Here is a 20,678-nt window from a genome sequence, read left to right as displayed (position 1 = left end):
AGAGAATAAGGCTATGAAACATAATTTTGATATTTTCAGATTTATACAACAGTGCAGCAAAATTGAGTAGATGATGGACTCGAGGTCATCTAGTAGTGCCATATCTCATAACAGGACATATCTTAGACTTTTTCCCATTACTTTCCCATTACTTTGCTTTAATAAAGCAAATAAAGACTTTATAAGTCTTTGTAAGACAAAGACAAAATAATCTATTTTTTAAAATGAAAAACAGATACTCAGAGTTCAGATTTGACCCATCTTCTTTTCTCACATGAAGATTACAAATAAAATGAAGCAGTTTAAAAAGTAGAGATGTTCATATGTAAAATGATAATAGAACTTTACAGAGGTGAGCCTCTATTGTTTCCTTGTAGGGTATTCATTCCTTGGCAGCGCCCTGGAGTTTAAAGTGTCCTTTGACAAGGCTTTTGCATGTTACTGTAGTAACTAGATTTCCTTGAGTAAGGGTGGTAAATGGAAATTTATCATTTATGTGTTGCATTTCACCTTATAACCAGGGTGCTTTGTGGCCATTTCTCCATATGCATTTTTGAAGCTCTGCTTCACAACCTTTAATGTGCATGCAGATTCTCTGGGGCTCTTGTTGAAGTACAGATTCTGATTCGGTGGGTCTGGGGTGTCCTTAGAGCTTACACTTCTGAAGTATTCCCCAGGGATACCAGTGCTGCTGGTCCATGGACCACGCTTTGAGTAGCAAGGCTGTAAGAGACATTCATCCTTGGAGTTCTCCTGTTTGGCTTAAAAATTGTGACTGCTCTGTTTCAATGTCTCCCTTGCCCCAAAAGAAAGTCTCATTAAGTCTGGGTTTGTGCTTTTTTTATGTTGGCTATTAACAGCCATGTCTTTCCCTTTTTCTAAATAGCAAAACACCGAATTGCTCATAAACCGCATTCCAAACCAAAAACTTCAGATATTTTTGAAGCAGATATTGCAAATGATGTGAAATCCAAGGATTTGCTTGCTGATAAAGAACTGTGGGCTCGGCTTGAAGAACTAGAGAGACAAGAAGAATTGCTGGGTGAACTTGATAGGTACTTGATGACAGATTATCTTTCCAAGATAATTTGTTTCTGTATACATTTCCTCATTAATCTTTCTTCATTAATAAAATAGTATGTGTTCATTGAAGAAAATGCAGGGAAGCATAATATATTATCAATAATCCTTTCACCTCAAGATAAACATTAATTCTTTGGAATATTTTCTTACAGGATTGTGTGTTTGTGCATATTCCCATGCATGTGCATGTACTTTAATACTTAAGATAAACATCTTCATTTTTTTATTATAGCCTATTTTGTATAATTATACCAGATAGTTGACTTTTAATAATCTTGGATTTAATGTATATAATGTTCAATTTTAAATGAAGTATTTTTATACTACACCCAGGATAGTGCTCTATCTTTGAATGTGTTGTGAAAAACAGAAATACCCTTTGAATTTAAGTTTGATACAGTAAAGTGTTTATTCTTGCTTTCCTTTTATAAACTTTGGAGCAGGTAATTTGTAATCTGGTCAGATAGCTATATGTATGAGAAACTTTACCAAATTGCTCTTTGAAATACACATTAGCACATACTTAGAATTGTTAAAATGCTAAATGAAGTCTGCTGCTCGAGAAGTTCCTATATTATTTTGCTTAAATGATGTACCATATGCAATAATTAGTTTCTGTGAAAAATAGGGCAGGAAGCATACAAGTTTCTTTTTCCTACCATTTCACCTATAAATTCTTAGGTCTTTTTGATTAACTGATACTATTCATTTTTAAAAACCAGTTTTGAATCTTGTGATTTTTCTTGGTCATGATTCTCTATTTTTGTATGATGTTATTTCAGTTCTGTTGCATTTTCGATCTTGTTATTTTTGTAAGGTCCTCAAATCTTTTATAGAATCAAGTATGATAAGTGTTCACTCGTGTGTATAAATATAAGTATATTCATGTGCATATGTATAAATCCTTTATTTTTTAAAATTACAGTAATACATGCTCATTGTAAAATCTGAGTATAGGAGTAGAAAATAAGTGTGTATTATGGTTATGTGGATTCAATTTCTGGTCTTTAAGTAGAGAGACATGTTCTCTGAATTTCTTACAACTTTGTTATTATTGGTACTATATTTATATTGCATATGGCCAATATCTTTCTTGCAAAGATAAAAAAATTATCTTCTATATTCTACTTATGTCTGAATAACTGCAATATATAGAAGCAGCATAGGAACTAATGTTTTTTGTTAACTTCAAAACATTTTTTTGTTTTTGAACTTAGAATTCTAGTTTTAAAAATACTTTATTCAAGATCTTAGTATTTACCCATGGAAACTAACTGGAAATTTAAATAATGTAAAATTCTAGTATGTTTATTTGATCTTGTTAATTTTCTTCTCCCTTACTAGTAAGCCTGATATTGTGATTGCAAATGGAGAAGATACGACATCTTCTGAAGAGGAAAAGGAAGATCATAACACAAATGTGAATGCAATGTATCAAGTAACAGACTCTCATACTCTGGACAGTTGTCATAAGGATGTTGCAAGTTCAGAACCATTCAGTGTTCAAATGAGTAGTCAGTTGAACTGTTCAGTAAATGGTTCCAGTTCTTACCACAGTGATGGTGATGATGATGACGACGATGAGGACGACGACAACATTGATGACCATGATGGTGATAATGACCATGAGGCTTTAGGGGTTGGAGATAATTCTATACCAACAATATATTTTTCTCATACTGTTGAGCCTAAGAGGGTTTGTATACTTTTAACTTTACTAATTTTGCATATAATTTGAACATTAAGCATTATGATATTTTTTAAAAGAGTAGTATTAACAGTCATTATCATTATAGATAGTGCCAGACAGGAAAATCATCTTTTGCCTCTTGTTCTGACCAATTTAAGAAGAAAAAGGGGAAAAAAAATTTAGTTAGCTGGTATTGGTCCATTGTTCTCTGAAACAATGCATTGTTTGGGGTCTGGAAGGGGATCAGATTTGAGTGGCAACTACTGTAACTTCACCTGTCCTTCATTCAGAGAGTTTTCTCAAGAATCCTGGAGTTAATTATATTGTGGATATTTTGGTGTGCTTAGCATGTTGAAAGTGACTGCATTAGTTAAATTTTTAATTATGCCAGGTTGTTTTCTATGGACATAAAATGAATACTTCATAAGCACAAAGGGAAAATGTAGGAGAAAGTAAAAATTAGTTTCTTTTCTGACAAAGTAAATATAAACATCTGTGGATCATCATGATTTTAGAATTTTGGCATTTTAGAGCTGGGGGTGTCTGTGGAGATTTTCTAATACAGAGTTTTAAAGCTTTTCTCTAGTATGAAAAGCCTTTTGTTCCCTCCATACTTACTGTAGAATCCCAGTGTTTAAAATAGATCAAAGCAGGTTGGCTCCGATTGAAGGAAGGATTGGCTGCCTTAAGTCCATCTTTGCCCTCTCTCTGCTCCATGTACTGTTCTAAGGAGGCACTGGGAATTCGTCTAATTCGTCTTTCTCAGGGAAATTTAAGGCCTAGTAGACATAGATCTGGTTGGTAATAAAACAGAAACTCTTTCGCCTCAGTGAGTGCCCTTTCTACACAATATTCCCAATTGCCTGTATCAGAGTTAAGGGTCTGTGGTATCAGTCTTAAGTGTGTGTGATTATTTTTAATGAAATATGTTTAAAACATATTTGATATTTCTTAGCTTCCTGAGTTATTCCTGCTCCAATAAGAAGTGAAATAATTGTATGTGTTTTTACATTCTAATATGTCAGACTGAAGGGGTCTTCCCCTGATTCTTCGGGAAAAGTTGACTGAGATGATTAGCCAGAAAAGGTCGCTTTGTGATTCTTTTGCCAGGCTTTTACTTTTTTCCTGTTTTCATTTAGATAGAAAGAACAAGTATTATTTGCAGGAATGTTATAGGGAATAGTGGGCATTATTGTGGAAAGTATGGTCTAAGTGCTGACTAGGGGAGGAAAAATAACATGTTAACCCCATGTGAACCCTGAACAGGGTTGGTTTTTATTTTTTTACTCCTTCAATTTCTAAAAGTTAGAGATGTTTTAAAAATTCTCAATAGGCACTATTTAATAGTACTTTTATGACTTAAAGATTATATTCTTACTGAATTTTTTGTTGTTGTTTATACTCTTTCTTTTGAAATACGTAATTCAAGCCAAAAACTTATATCAAAGGAATCGGGTGATATGAAGCTTATAAGAAATCTAGCATTTAGTTCAAATGTATTTTGCTTTCTCTACAATAATAAAGACACTGAAGACTAGGATTTGTTATTAAAGATTTACTTTAGAGGTCATAGATCTGTGAGGTAAGGACTTTTAAAAATTCCATCTGATAATGCACATCATTTCGGCATCAGAAAATTTCAGCTGCCTCTCTTACTATTATTTGTTTAGTTACAGAGTTTATTTGTTTGGGTTTCACTTTTATTTAATTTGTCAAAAGGTTCTTAATTTCTTGCTCTGAAATTTTAGGTCCGAATAAATACTGGGAAGAATACCACTTTAAAATTCAGTGAAAAGAAAGAAGAAGCCAAACGTAAACGAAAGAACAGCACTGGCAGTGGCCACTCTGCCCAGGAGCTGCCGACCATCAGGACACCTGCTGACATTTATAGGTGGGAGGCGCTCACAGCTGCAGGGCCGTCTGCTGGCCTTGTTTGTCTCTCTTTCTGCCACTGAACCTTTACCAGAGAAAGTTGTTTGTAACACAGAAGACCCTCACTGAAATGTGAAGTGTTCTGAGGAGTTAGCTTAGAATCTGATGGGCTGAGTGGCTGTAGCTTCCCAGTCCAGAGCAGTGGGAATGGAGGAATTTTTTTTTCACTTTCTCCTCTTCACCAGTGCTTTTGAAACATTTCCAAATGGTCTAGTCAGAAAATCTTGTATCTTCAGAAATGCATTTTTGTTTCCAGTGGGCTAGGTCCGTAGGTTTCTTGGCATGCAGTTTACCTTTTCAGAGTAGAAGTTATACTGTTGCAGTTTTTTTTTTTTTTTTTTTTTGGAATTGTTTGTTGAGAAAACTATCACTTGAAAATATGTACTGTTTTTATGACCCTTATTAAATAGTGAAAACTGCTAAATGTATACGTGGGTCTAAAACTTTATGTAGAGTTTTGGCAAACCATGCTATTGCCACCTAGGACATGCTTAAAAATAACATGCTGTGTTTTATTAGGCCAGATAAATCATATCTTTCAAAATAGTATGAAAATGTCATTTGAGGCTATAAAATTAATTGTGATTGTGACTATTTTAGATACAAGGTTTTAATAAAAATTTTCAGATTAATTTCTACAGTAGATTTAAAGAAATTTTCAAAAGGTTATTCTCAGTTTTATGAGTTACGTGCAGTGAATGTATATGTGTTTTGAATATCACAGAGCCTTTGTTGATGTTGTGAATGGAGAATATGTCCCTCGCAAATCCATCCTGAAGTCTCGAAGTAGAGAGAATAGTGTGTGTAGTGACACCAGTGAAAGCAGTGCTGCTGAATTTGACGATAGGCGGGGAGTTTTGAGGAGTATCAGCTGCGAAGAAGCCACTTGCAGTGACACCAGTGAGAGCATTTTGGAAGAGGAACCACAAGAAAGTCATCAAAAGAAACTTTTGCCCTTATCGGTAACACCTGAGGTGTGTGTGTGTCTTTTAATTCTTTATTTCATATAGTATCTTTGGCCAATTTTAGCTATTTGATCTGAAAAGTCATAAGATTTAATTAATTCTAGGTTTCATACTTTCTTGATACTAATTAATAAAAAATTAACAGTCACAAGCAAACAGTACAAATATTGTGATACTCAAATAGTTTATTTTTTGATAAACACATTACTTGTCTTAATAGACACATTATTGTGTCTATTTTAGCAAAATGGGAAATTTAAAATATCTTACTTGGCATTATGTATTACATTTGTAGCTAGGAAATTATTTAGCAGTTTATTTTAAATAAATTACCAGTAGGTCATTTTCTGATAGTGTAAGGATCAGATTACACTATTCTCTCTTAAATACCTTGGCTAAGTTAAAGAAAAATAATTCATGCATAGCAGATAATTATCTAAAGTCTAATATTTTGCCCTGTACCAGTGAAACTTAACTCTTGGGGGATTATGGAATTGTTTTATAATCTGATGAAAGCTGTAGGCCATGTCCTTAGAAAAAATAGTGCACACTCAATACACTTTCACCCACCACACCTCTAACAGTTTTTGGTGGCGGTGCGGGGGAGGTTAGGAAATCCCCAAATAAGGATGTCTGTGAAATATAAGGCTATTAATTTCTTCATTCTTGTGTTTTGGTGAGTATTTGAAGTTTTCAATTTAAAAAGTAGGAAGATTAGGGAACCCATGCCTGGATCAAATGGATGTACACGTTTGTATATACAATGAGATGCATGCATATATATAAATCTTATATAAAAATTCCATTGCCTTTATTAAATGGTATTATACTCAGTGTATTAAATGGTAATTGGGGGTGGAGATTGGTAGCATTTAGGGACAGTACCTATGACTAGAATGTTTTCTTCGCCTCTTCTCAGTATAATGATCTTAGGTGACCTGGAAAGTATCTTACCTTATTTAATTGTCTTCCATACTGTTAGAAAACAGGTAATGGATATAGACTTTTGCTGATAAATATTTGAATATTAGTTTTTTGTAAGGACTTAGTGTATCATGGTACAGCTAGAGTGTGGAACCTATTTTTTATTTCACCCTTACTAGTTTTGCATTTTGTATGGAAATGTTTAATAGTAGTTGCTATAAATTTTTTAACATCAAAGAAATAGTTCATGATTATGGTAAGTGCTTTGGAAGATACCCTTTTCAGTATCTTTTTAAATGCTAAAATATCTCTTTTTCAAAAGCATTTTAAATAGAAGAAGGAGAAGAGGCTCTATGCTCATCGTGATAAAGTGGAGTTTTTAGGAAAGTAAGCTTTAAGCTGCTTTTACCAGCTGAACTCCAGAAATAATGTAGGAGAGAGATGGCTTTCTTTGTTTTTGTTTCAGTGGTGGGGCAAGGTAGAAGAAGGTGGCTTTTTAAATTATTCAGGTGATAATGTTGTTTTAACTAATTTTGAGCAGTTGGTAGACAGAGGAAAGCAAAGTGTACATTAAAGTTCACCTGTCAAATTTTGGTTTGTAGAGGGAAGGATGGAGGTTCTAAATATCAGAAATCTTTAAAAAAAAAAAAAAAAAATTGGCCGGGCGTGGTGGCTGATGCCTGTAATCTCAGCACAGCACTGTGGGAGGCCGAGGCGGGCGGATCACGAGATCAGGAGATTGAGACCATCCTGGCTAACACAGTGAAACCCCGTCTCTTCTAAAAAATACAAAGAAAAAAATTAGCCGGGCGTGGTGGTGGGCACCTGTAGTGCCAGCTACTCGGGAGGCTGAGGCAGGAGAATGGCGTGAACCCAGGAGGCGGAACTTTCAGTGAGGTGAGATTGCACCACTGCACTCCAGCCTGGGTGACAGAGGGAGACTCTGTCTCAAAAAAAAAAAACAAAAAAAAAAACCTCCTTGGGTCTTACCTATTTTTGTATAAAACAACATGTACAGATATTTCCAGCAATTTATGCACATTGTTTAATTCTGTTCCAGTTGAACATACAGTTGACCAGATTAAATGCAGCAAACATCCAGTTGAAATTGAGTCATTTTCTTTTTTTGTGGAACTTCTGATTTCTGTCAGAGTTAATTATCTTAAAATTTTGAAACCTGTGCTTATTCCTACTAGTGTCAGCACTTTTATTTTTCAACTTCCACTGATCTCTTAAAATTGAGGCAAAATGCAATAAAATATTTAAATAATTGCATAAACACCACCAAAGAGATTTCAGTTGGAAATGTCAGTACTGGGTGAAACTAAGCTATTGGCTAGCAGGTGCAAGGCCACCATAGGATAGCTCATTCATCAACTGATGTACAGAAGTCGGAGTTTGACACCCTAATAGCATTTTTATTTTAATATGTTATTTTTCACAGCATGGGGTGGACATGAATGTATGAAAGTTTGAAGACCTTTTATTTATCCATTTCTGTTTTTTCCCAGATAAAATTTACATTTTACATTTTGTTTTCTTGCATGTATACTGTAAAAATTACTTCTATTTGGTGGTGAAATTAAAATTTAATGGTGTTAGTTTCTCTGAACAATTGGTATTTTGATGTAGTAGTGTTGTCTAGCCACAATTACTTTTAATGAAAAGAAATGTCAAATTAGTGAATGGGAAGATTTTGTGGGTGTCTTACTTGCATTTTGTTACCATAACCTGACTTTTGTTTTCTAGGCTTTTTCTGGAACTGTTATAGAAAAAGAATTTGTATCGCCTTCCTTAACACCACACCCAGCCATTGCTCATCCTGCACTACCCACTATTCCAGAACGAAAGGAAGTTCTGTTGGAAGCATCAGAAGAAACTGGAAAGAGGGTTTCAAAGTTTAAAGCTGCCAGATTGCAACAGAAAAACTAGGCCCTGTCTAGGAAATGAGAATTTACATCCTAAAACCTAGTTGTTTATTTGTTTAGAATATCTATAGCAAAATAGGTTACATGTAGTTTGAAATAAGGTATCCTGAGTTACTTTGGCAACAAGTTCTTTTACCCTTGGTATTTGAAAAAATCAAAGTAACTGTCTGAATACTTTAATATTCGGCTTGTTTTGTTAATTCTCTGAATACTGTCAACATTCTTGTCTAAGTTTGCCTTTATGATGCAGTGGCAGCATTTTGAATTACTTTTCAAAGAATACTGTTCATATGCATTGTTTTTGTGTTTCAAACTAAATACAGGCAGTTTTGTGCCAGCTGTGATATTGTGCATACCATATGGACCATTTTAAAGAAAATTTTAAAATTTCAAATAGATTCAACAATTATATTACTTGCTTTCACATTTTAAAGGCACTTTAAAAAAATCTACTTCTCTTGTAGGTTTTGCAGCTAGTTGGCTATTCAAGAAACCTCGCCCCTCTGAATGTCATACTGTAATCTTTAAGGAAGAAAGCTACATGAATTAATTGTACTCTATGGGAAAATTTCTTTGGAAAGATATTTTGTAAAACTTTTTTTTTCCAGTAAAAACTTTATGAAACTTGGTCTCAAAAATGTTGTGAACTTTATGATTCAAAATTGAGTACAGATAGGTCCTTGATTCATGTATGTGCTACATGTATCACACAACAGATCTGGAATTCTTTCAGTTCCTCAGACACTTCTCCCTTAGTTTTTGCAGTTTCACTGGGATTATGTTTTGGGAGACAAGGAAAGGTCTAGATGTTTAAACGTTTTAAATAAAAATTCCTTTCAATTTCATCTTCCCAACATTTGCATTCTTTAAGGCTACTTTCCTACTAACTGAAATAACACATTTACTTTGAGCACAACTCCTCAAAGATAAATTTTTTCTAACATTGCAAATAACACTACAAGTTAATCAGTAGCTCAATGCATGCTAAAATGTAGCTTTTAAAAAGCATTCTGGGCCGGGCGCGGTGTCTCAAGCCTGTAATCCCAGCACTTTGAGAGGCCGAGACGGGCGGATCACGAGGTCAGGAGATCCAGACCATCCTGGCTAACACGGTGAAACCCCGTCTCTGCTGAAAAAAAAAAACTACAAAAAACTAGCCGGGCGAGGTGGCGGGCGTCTGTAGTCCCAGCTACCCGGGAGGCTGAGCCAGGAGAATGGCGTAAACCCGGGAGGCGGAGCTTGCAGTGAGCTGAGATCCGGCCACTGCACTCCAGCCTGGGCGACAGAGCCAGACTCCGTCTCAAAAAAATAAATAAATAAATAAATAAGCATTCTGTGTTAGTACTAAAATAAGCCATCAATGCCAGTCCACCCTCTATTCATGGCTAAATATTTAAAGGTTATTTATAGCTTCTTTAATGAATTCCTCTTAAAGTGAAATTATGTCCTAGAAAAGTAGAAGCTATTTGTAACTAGAGCAGTGTAACTTTTAAGTTTTATGAATATGTATTTTAATGACAAGGGGGCAAACTTGAATCCCCACTAGTTAATGGATAATTCAAACCAACAACTGATTTTGAAAGATCACCTAAAAATGTAGATTTCTTCTTTAGTAAATTTAGATCAACTGTGCATATATTTTGTAGTTAAAAAGTGTTTCTTTCAGTTCATGCCCCAACCCCCACTAAAACCAAAGCAGAAATTACACACACAAAGGTGCTCACGTTAGGAATTGCTATTCACGAGCCTTTCTGTGCTAGATTTTTTTTCCCAGAAACAAACTTTACTGTAGGACTATTGTGGTGTTCTTAACAGATTTGTAATTTCAAGACGCCTGTCATTAAATAATTTTTCATGTTCACAAACTTGATTTTGAGCCTATGTTACATCTTTGAGATAGGTTTTCCCTCATAGAACAAGACGGTAGGAGAAGAAGTGTTTGATAACACATTTTTGCATGTTCTGCTCTGGAGACCATGAAATAGTGTTGCCCCATTTCATAGCTTCAGTCTTCTAACAAAGTATTAAATTGTAATTTAAAATTATAACTTATTTATATTAAAGTTTGGGACAAAATGAAGTTGGTCTTACCTGTTCTGTTTTAAACCGTTATAAAACAGACCAAGAGATTCTCTTTTAAACTTTCTATTTTGAAATATAGTAACTTTAGTCCTTCAGAACAAATGCACAAAATAGTACCAAGAGTTCCCATATACCCTCATTTCATTCAGCCTCCCTCAGTATTACAACATAGAACCATAATATAATTATCCAAATCAGGAAATTTATGTTGGTGCAATGGCATTACCTAAACTACAGGTCTTACTTGAATTTCACCAACTTTTCCACCAAATTTTCCATTAGAAAAAGAACTAGTGTTCTTCTGTTCCCCAGATCTTGTCTATGACTCCATCTTTTGTTTATTTGTTACTTACTGCTCCTTAGTCTTTCCTCCAGTCTCAGACAGTTCCTCAGTTTGTCTTTCATAACTTTGATATTTTTGAAGAGTACTGGTGGGATATTTTGAGGATGTTCCTTAGTTTGGATTTGTTTGATCAGTAAAGAAACAGTTTTTCAAAGAAGTTCCTTAGGTCCTTTTCTTTCCCACCCTCTCTGATCTGTGGACTGATTTGTACTCATGGTCCATTTTTTACTGTTTGAGGGTTCTCTCCACATCTTGGTTGATTTTAATGATTTATTTTTTCAGTATGTGAAAAATATGTGAAACACTCAGGTGGTTCTCAGAGTCTGAGCTTTGTAAAAGGATATACATGGAGAAGTGTTGTTCGTACCTCTTTCCTCCCACCCCATTCCCATTCCCAGCTGCTTTCTATCACTTTCCCGCCTGCCCATAGTAAACTCTAGTTTCTTGTTTAGCCTTTCTATGTCTCTTGCACAAATCCCCACCTACCTACTATAAAGAACCAATATTTTTAGTTACTGGTTTAACTCTTCTATATTCTATACTCACAGCAAATGTGTATTTTCTTTTTCCCCTTTTTTTTTTTTTTTGAGACTGTCACTGTTACCCAGAGTGCAGTGGTGCAGTCTCGGCTTACTGCGACCTCCGCCTCCTGCGTTCAAGCGATTCTCATGCCTCAAAAAGTGTGTACTATTATCACTTTATTGTCGTGTTTATATTACTTTGGTTTCATTTGTATCTAACAGCTTTATTGAGGTATAATTTACATGCCATAACATCCACTTTACAGTATGCACTTTGGGGTTTTTTAGTAGATTTTGAGTTGTGCCAGGTTGACCACAACTCAATTGTAGAACATTTCCATTATTTTAAAAACATCCCTTGTGCCTATTTTAAAAACATTCCTTGTGCCTATTTACAGTAAATTCCTGTTCCTATTCCCAACCCCAGGACACCTTAACTAATATGGTTTCTCTATAGAGTTCTCTTTTCTGAATGATTAATAGAATCATACAATATGTAGTGTTTTGCATTTACCTTTTGATACAAGGTTTTTGAGGTTCATCCATTTCTTAACAATTATGCATCATATGTAACTTGTTTTTTCTTATTGCTGCATAGTATTCCATTGTATGGATATACCACATTTTGCTTATTCATTCACAAATTGATGGACCCTGAATTGTTCAGGCTATAGTGAATAATGTTACTATGAACATTCATATATCAGTGTGTGTGTGAATATGTGTTTTTATTTATTTAGGGTAAATACCTAGGAGTGGAATTGTTTTGTTGGATGGTGAATTTAAGTTTAACTTTTTAAGAAATTGCACAGTTTTTCAAAGAGGTTGTATAATTTGATATTCCCATCAGCAGTGTTTGAGATTTCCAGTTTCTCCACATCTTTGGCAGCATTGTTACTATTTTGTCTTTTTTATTATAGCCTTTCTAGTGGCTGTGGAATATAATAATTGTTTTAATTTACATTTCTCTAGTGACTAATGATGTTGAAGGTCTTTTCATGTGCTTTTAGTTCTATTTACATCTTCTTGGAAGTATCTATTCAAATCTTTGGCTCAGTCTTTAATTGGTTGTCTTATTGAGTTGTAAGAAGTTCTTTTTAAAAAATTTATTTATTTTAATTAGAGACAGGGTCTTGGCTCTGTCACCCAGTGGAGTGCAGCATCACAATCATGGCTCGCTGCAGCCTTGACCTCCTGGCCTAAAGTGAACCTCCCACCTCAGCCTCCTGAGAAGCTGGGATTACAGGCACATGCCACCATGCCCAGCTAATTTTTAAATTTTTTGCAGAAACAGGGTCTCGCTCTGTTGCCCAGGCTGATCTAGAACTCCTAGCTTCAAGCAGTGCTCCTGCATTGACCTCCGAAAGTGCTGGGATTACAGGTGTGAGCCACTGTACCTGATTGTAAGAGTTCTTTATATAGTCTAAATACAAGCCCTTTATCAAATATATGAATTGCAAATGTTTTCTCTAAGTCTGTGGCTTGTCTTTGATTTTTTAAATGTCTTTTGAAGCACAAAATCTTTAGTTTTAATGAAGTCCAATTGATATATATACACACACATATATACATATATACATATATATGCATATATATACATAGACACATGTATACATATATATGCATATATACACACACTGTGGTGTTTTTGGCATCTTATCTAAGAATTCTTTAATCCAAAATAATAAAATTTTTCTCCTGTGTTTTCTTCTAGAAGTTTTGTACTTTAACTCTTAGAGTTAGCGCTATGATCTGTTTTGGGTGTGGGGTGAGTCCAGGGTCTCAATCTGACTTTTTGCATGGATAATTTTAATACCATTTAATAGTTCTAGAACTGTTGAAGACTGTCCTTTTTCCAATGAATGCTTTAGCATCTTTTTTTGAAAATAGTTGACTATAAACATAAGGTTGTTTGTATACTGAGTGTTTGTCCTTGTATCACTGCCAGTGGTCTTAATTACTGTGGCTTTACTTATAACAAACTTTCAAATATGAAACTGTTAAGCTCTTCAATTTTGTTCTTTTTCAAAAATTTTTTGGGTATTCTGAGTCCTTTCCATATCCACATAAATTTTAAGGTCAGTTTATCCACTTCTGCAAAAATGCCTTTTGGGATTTTTATAGGGATTGTGTTAAATCTGTAGATGAATTTGGAGAGAATTGCCATGCTTATATTGAGTCTGCGAATCTGTGAACATGGAATGTTTTTGTTTATATCTTGATTAGTTTCTCTCAGCGTGTATAAAACATTACTTTCAAAACATTGTTTTCAGTTTACAAATCTTTTGTTAAATTTATTCCTACATTTTTAGTTCTTTTAGGTGCAATTGTGAATGGAGTTTTTTCCTTAATGTCATTTTTGAATTGTTCATTGATAGTATATGTATAATTTATTTTTGTATATTGGCTTTGTATCCTGCAACCTTCCTGAGCTCATTTATTCGTTCTTGTCTGGGGGGTATGTGTGAGAGAGAGAGAGAGTGTGAGTGTATGTGTGTGAGTGTACATTCTTTAATATTTGCTGCCTACAGGATTGTGTCATTTGTGAATACAGAAAGTCTTACTTCTTTCCAATCTTGATTACTTGTCTTTTTCTTGCCTGATTATGTTGGCTAGAATCTCTAGTAAACCTTGAATGGAGGTGGGTGAGAATACATATCCTTCCTTGTTCCCAATCTTAGGGAGAAGATATTCAGCCTTTCATCATTAGGTATGATGTTGGCTATAGGTTTTCTGTAGCTGCCTTTTATTAGATTGAGAAAAATTCCTTTTATTCCTAGGTTTGTTGGAGTTTTTTTTTTCATGAATGGAATTGAATTTTTCAGATGCTTTTTATGCCTCTATTGTTCCTTATTTAGTGTATTACATTAATTGATTTTCTGATTAATTTTCTGATTAAACCAATCCTGCATTCCTGGGATGAAGCCCATTTTTAATGTGTGTGATCCTTTTTATATGTTACTGAATTTGGTTTGCTGATGTTTTGTTGAGAATATTTGTGTGTATATTCATGAGGGATATTGATCTGTCATATTCTATTTTTGTGATGTCTTTGGTTTTTGTATAAGGATAATATTGACCTCACAGATGGGAAGTGTACTCTCTGGATGGATTTGTGAAGGATTGGTACTATTTCTTCTTTAAATGCTTGATAGAATTCATCAGTGAAACCATCAGACCTGCACTTTTCTTTGTGTGAAGATTTGTAATTGCTATTAAAGTTCTTATTTTAAGTCTATTTAAATTTTGTATTTCTTCTTGAACCCATTTGGTAATTTCGCTCTTTGTAGGAATTTGTCTATTTCATGTAAATTATTGTATTTGTCATCATAAAGTTGTCCAAAGTATTCCTTTATAATCCACTTAATTTCTTAAGTTGGTAGCAATTTCCTTTTTATTTTACTTTTTTTGTAGAGACAGGGTCTCACTATTTTGCCCAGGCTGTTCTTAAACTCCTAGGTTCAAGTGATCCTCCTGCCTTGGCCTCCCAAAGTGCTGGGATTGCACGTGTGAATCACCATGCCTGGCCTGTGATTTCCTTCTGATTTTGCGAATTTTTGTCCTTTTTTTTTGTAATTGTAACTTTAGGTCTGTCAGTTTTATTGACCTTTTCAGAGAAACTTGTTGGTTTTGTTGATTTTCCTCTAGTTTTCTATTCCAGTGACTTCTACTTGAATCTCTATTATTTCCTTCTTCCTTGCTTGGGCTTAGTTTGGTCTTCCTTTTGTAGTTTTTAAAGGTGTTAAGCTATTGATTTGAGACCACTGTCTCCTAATGTAGGTGTTTAAAGATATAAATTGACCTCTAGGCACTAACCCTTAGCTGCATCCAGTGACATTTGATTTGTTTTAATTTTTCTTTAGTTACAAATATTTTCTAATTTCTCTTGAGATGTCTTTTTTGACTCATGGGTTATTGTATTATGTACTGCTTGATTTCCAAATATTAGTGGTTTTCTCAAGTTTCTTTCTGTTGGTTCCTACTTTAATTTTATTGTATCTGGAGGAAACATTTATTATGTCTTTAGTTTTTAAAAATTCATTAGGACTTTCTAAAAATGGGTAGCATATGTTCTGTATGTGCTTAAAAAGAATACGTATTCTGTTGTTTTATGGAGTGTTCTGTTGATGTCGTGTCAAGGTCATTGATATTATTGTCTTCTGTATGCTTGCTGATTTTTTGTCTGCTTGTGCTATCTGTTATTGACAGTGGGATATTGAGGCCTTACACTATTATTGTTAAATAGTCCTACCTTTCAAGTTTTGTTAGTTTTTGTTTCATGTGTTTTTTTCTCTGTTGTTAGGTACATATATGTTTGTCATTGTTTTATCTTCTGATTGAGGCTCTTATTATTACAAAATGTCCCTTTTGTATCTTTAGTAACATTTTAATTTTAAAGCCTATGTCAGTTTTGTCTGATATGATTATGACCACTCCACCTTGGTTACAGTTATGCTTATGTGGTATCTCTTTTTTCATCCTTTTTGTTGCAACCCGTTTATGATTTTGAATTTTAGCATTTCTATCTTGTGGGCAGCATGTGGTGGAATTTTGTTTTTAAAAAGTCTATTTTGCCAGCCTTTTAATTGAAATGTGTGTTAATTAATATAATTGTTGATATGGCTCATTTACATATCAATGGCTCATGCTATTTTGTTAGTCATTTTTTATATGTCATGTCTTCTTTGTTCCTCTGTTCCTCCTCGGTTACCTTTTTTTGTGTGTTAAATAAATCTTTTAGTATAAACTTTGAATTCCTTTACAAAAAGAAACTGTACTTTTTTTTTAAACCCACAGATTTATTTCTTACGTTTGTGGAAACTGGGAAGTCAGGGTTAGCAGCTGATTTGGTTCCTGCCAAGGGCTCTCTTCCTGGGCTGCACATGGCCTCCTGTGTCCTCACGTAGAGAGCTTTATTCTGTTTTTGTGTTATTTTGTAGTGGTTGCTCTAGAGTTTATAGGATGCATTTTAACATCATAACCTACTTCAGAATAATACTAACTTAATTCAGCATAGCTCTAGTCTCTTCTTTTTCCTTTGTCTTGCTATTGTAATATATTTTATAACAGTACAGGTTTATTATTTATAACTATATTGGTTCATTATTTTTCTTGCAATTATCTTTTAAGTAAGAGAAGAAAACTTTAAAAAAAAGTATTTTTTTCTATTTTTTACATTTGCCTACATAATTACTTTTACTGGTGCTTTAATTTTTTTATGTGGATTCAAGTTACCATCTGGTGGTGTTTCCTTTCAGCCTGAAGTACTTGCTTTAGCATATCTTGTAAAAAAAATTTTGGTGGCAACAAATTCTCTTTGTCTATCTGGGAAGATCTTTATTTTTGTCTTCTTTTTTGAAGGATAGTTTTACTGGATTTAGAATTCTTGTTTGACAGTAGAGTATGTTATACCACTTAATTCTGGCCTTCATTGTTTCTTTTGAGAAGTCAGCTGCTGATTTTCCTGGGGTTCCCCTGTGCATGATAAGTCCACTGTTCTCTTGCTGCTTTCAAGATTTTGATGTATATCGGTGTGGATATTTTAATGTTTATTCTACTTGGCTTTCATTGAGATACTTGGATATACAGATTTATACTTCTTACTAAATTTGGAACGTTTTCAGACATTAAAAACTTTGATGACTCTTCAAAAGATGTCAAAACTTGTATGGCCCTCACTCTTCTTTTCTTCTGGGATTCCCATTATGCATATGTTGATATTGATTGTAATCCACAGGTTTCATACTCGGTTCATTTTTCATTCTCACGTCTGTTCTTCAGATGGTGTAATTTGTATTGATTTATCTTTGAGTTCACTGATTCTGCCTTCTGCATTCAAGTTTGCTGTTGAGTCCCTCTAATGAAGCTTTCACTTTAGTTACTTTTCAACTCCAGAATTTCCATTTTTTAAAAAAATGTTGATCTCTTTATTAAGTGTTCTCTGATTAGTCATTGTTTTCATGCTCTGATTAAACATGGTTTTCTTTTGTTCTTTGAAGATATTTTTATTGGCTGCTTTGAAGTCTGTCTGTTAAGTCCAACATTTGGGAACCCTTGGAAATAGCTTCTGTTTATACTGAGTATTTTTTTTTATACTAGATAAGCCATACTTTCCTGTTTAAAACTGGACATTTTAAATAATACATTGTAACAGCATTTGATTCTGATACTCTCCTGCCTGGGGTTATTGTCCCTTTTTTTGTTTGTTTTATGACTCGGCCTAGATTAATTATGAGTTTTTCTCTCCAGAGTGTGGCCTCTGATGTCTCTCCTCAGTTAGGTTTGGCTACCTGTGGGTCACCTTGGATCAATATATCTTAGTGATCAGCTAGTGATTGGTCAGACATCGTACTTAGGCATCTTGTTTTGGTAAGACTTTCATCCTTTGTCAAAGTCTGTTTCATTTGGGGAACACACTGAAACTTTATATACAGTTTACAAGTCTTCCTTGGGGATATGCTTACAGTTAGAGCCTTCTCTGGTCTCTCAGCATGTTCATACCCTAATATACCCATTACCTTTCAAAATGTAAGCTTATCAAGGACCATGGTTGTCTCACTTCCTGATTGTTTCTGTTAAATCTCCAGGCAGAATTTTTTTTTTTTTTCTGCTGATCTCTTGGTTGGCCCACTAGTATTTCAGCTTCAGGTCATCTGTGATGTGTGTGGGCGTCTCCTATGTTTGGCACTAAAATTGCTGTATCTGACAAAGCCCCTGGGCGTTGGGTTTTCCCACATTGCTTCAGATTGAGTCAGTTCCCTACAGTACAAATGCTTCTGGTTTTACAAGTTGTCCCATGCTGTTGAACTATTGCTCTGAAGGAGCTGGGGTGAGGGAGAGTGGTCACAATGCCACATAGTGTCATCATTTTTACCCAACTTTCAGTAGTTTTCTTGAATAAACACTTCTCCATTTGTCCTATGTTTTGGTCAATACTCAGAGATCAGAAGTAGTAGTTTTTGATAATTTTGTCTAATTTTTTTAAACACTCTGTTTTATAAGAGCAATTTTAGATTCACAGCAATATTGAGCAGAAGGTACAGAGATTTTCCATATATCCCATGCTCCCACGCCTGCATAGCCTCCCCTATCATCAACATCCCCACCAGAGTGATGCATTTGTTACAATAGTTGAACATCCATTGCCACATCATCGCCCGAAGTTTATAGTCTGTATTAGGGTTCGCTCTTGGTGGACATTCTGTTGCTTTGGATAAATACATAAGAACACATATCCACCATTATAGTATCATACTGAGTACTCTCACTGCCCTAAAAATCCTCTATGCTATGCCTATTCATCCCTCCCTATGCCCCAATACCTGGTAATCACTGATTTTTAAAATCATCTCCATGGTTTTGCTTTTTCTGGGATGTCATGTAGTCAGAATCATATAGTGTTTAGCTTTTTAAGATTGGCTTCTTTCCCATTCGAGTTTCCATAATGTCTTTTCATGGTTTGATAGATCTGAAAATAATATTCCATTATCTGGGTGCACCACAGTTCATTCACCTACTGAAGGACATCTTGGTTGCTTTCAAGTTTTGGCAAGTATGAGTAAAGCTGCTATAAACAGCAGTGTGCGGGTTTTTGTGTGGACATACGTTTTCAGCTCCTTTGGGTAAATACCAAGTGGCATGATTGACAGATCATATGGTAAGACTATGTTTTGTAAGAAACTGCCAAACTGTCTTCCAATATAGCTGTACTATTTTGCATTCCCACCAGCAATGAATGAAAGTTCCTGTTGCTCCACATTCTAGCCAGTATTTGGTGGTGTCGCTGTTCTGGATTTCGGCTATTCTAATAGGTGTGTAGTGGTAATTCATTGTCATTTTAATTAGCATTTACCTGATAACACATGATGTGGAGCATCTTTTCAGATGCTTATTTGCCATCTGTATATCTTCTGGTAAGGTGTCTGTTAAGGACTTTGGCCCCTATTTTAGTCACGTTGTTTTCTTATTGTGCTCAGTTTAAGAGTTCTTTGTATATTTCAAATAACAATCCTTCATCAGAAACGCCTTTTGCAAATATTTTCTCCCAGTATGTGGTTTGTGTTTATATTCTCTTGACAGTGTCTTTCACACAGCAGAAATTTTAATGAAGTCCAGCTTATCAGTTTATTCTTTCATGAATCATGCCTTTGCTGTCATATCTAAAAGGCCATTGCTAAATCCAAAGTCATCTAGATTTTTCTCCTATATTCTAGAGTTTTGTAGTTTTGCATTTTATATTTAGGTCTGTGACCGCTTTTGAGTTAGTTTTTCTGAAGGGTGTGTGGTCTGTGTCTGGATTTGTTTTGCATATGATGTCAGGTTGGTCCAGCACCATTTGTTGCAGACTCTCTAGCTCCATTCTATTGCCGTTCTTCCTTTGTCAAAGATCAGTTGACTGTATTTACGTAGTTCTATTTCTGAACTGTCTGTTTCATTTCATTCACCTATCTCTTACCAATACCATACTGTCTTGATTGCTGTAGCTTTGTAGTAAGTCTTGAAGTCTGAAAATGTCAGTTAACTTTGTTCTCCTCCAATATTGTGTTGGGTATTCTGGGTCTTTTACCTCTCCATATAAACTTTAGGATCAGTTTATTGGTATCTACAAAACAATTTGCTGGGGTTATGAATGGGATCGCACTGAATCTATAGATCAAGTTGGAAAGAACTGACATCTTGACAGCTGAATCCTCCTATCCATGAGCATGGAATACATCTCCATTGATTTAGTTCTTTGATTTCTTTTGTCAGAGTTTGGTATATAAGTCATGTACATAACTTATTAGATTTATACCTAAGTATTTCATTTTGGCGGTGCTAATGTAGATAGTATTGTGTTTATAATTTCAAATTCCACTTGTTCACTGCTGGTGTATAGGGAAGTGATTGACCATTGTAACCTTGCTATAATCACTTATTAGTTCCAGGAGATTTTCTTTTTTGGTTGATTCTTTCCAATTTTCTACAAAGATGATTGTCATCTACGTACAAAGACAGTTTGACTTCCTCCTTCCAAATGTGTATACCTTTTATCTCCTTTTCTGCATTATCAAGGACTTGCAATATGAAGTTGAAAAGGAGTGGTGAGAGGAGATATCCTTGCCTTGTTCCTGATCTTAGCAGGTAGGCTTCAAGTTTCTCATCATTAAGTATGATGTTAGCATGGGTATTTTGTAGATTTTAAAAAATTAAATTGAGGAACTTCGTTCT

At 34.7% G+C, this 20,678-nt stretch overlaps 2 protein-coding genes across 17 annotated transcripts in view; one reads left to right on the top strand and one right to left on the bottom strand.

The window, feature by feature from the left end:
• Nucleotides 1-9,160, top strand: part of URI1 (URI1 prefoldin like chaperone) — a 92,337-nt gene extending 83,177 nt beyond the window's left edge. For all 9 annotated transcript variants that reach the window (XM_050772557.1, XM_050772564.1, XM_050772558.1 and 6 more), the window contains 5 exons: nucleotides 887-1,055; nucleotides 2,428-2,779; nucleotides 4,522-4,664; nucleotides 5,430-5,679; nucleotides 8,344-9,160. In XM_050772557.1, coding sequence (XP_050628514.1) covers nucleotides 887-1,055; nucleotides 2,428-2,779; nucleotides 4,522-4,664; nucleotides 5,430-5,679; nucleotides 8,344-8,526 — 1,097 coding nt within the window. In that variant the 3' untranslated portion in view covers nucleotides 8,527-9,160. The remainder of the gene's footprint in view (nucleotides 1-886; nucleotides 1,056-2,427; nucleotides 2,780-4,521; nucleotides 4,665-5,429; nucleotides 5,680-8,343) is intronic.
• Nucleotides 1-20,678, bottom strand: part of LOC126943623 (cytochrome b-c1 complex subunit Rieske, mitochondrial) — a 1,156,760-nt gene that overhangs the window by 801,529 nt on the left and 334,553 nt on the right. The window lies entirely within an intron of this gene.

Source organism: Macaca thibetana, chromosome 19 (assembly GCF_024542745.1).
Source record: "Macaca thibetana thibetana isolate TM-01 chromosome 19, ASM2454274v1, whole genome shotgun sequence".
Lineage (NCBI taxonomy): Eukaryota > Metazoa > Chordata > Mammalia > Primates > Cercopithecidae > Macaca > Macaca thibetana.
This window is presented reverse-complemented; position numbering and strand designations above follow the sequence as displayed.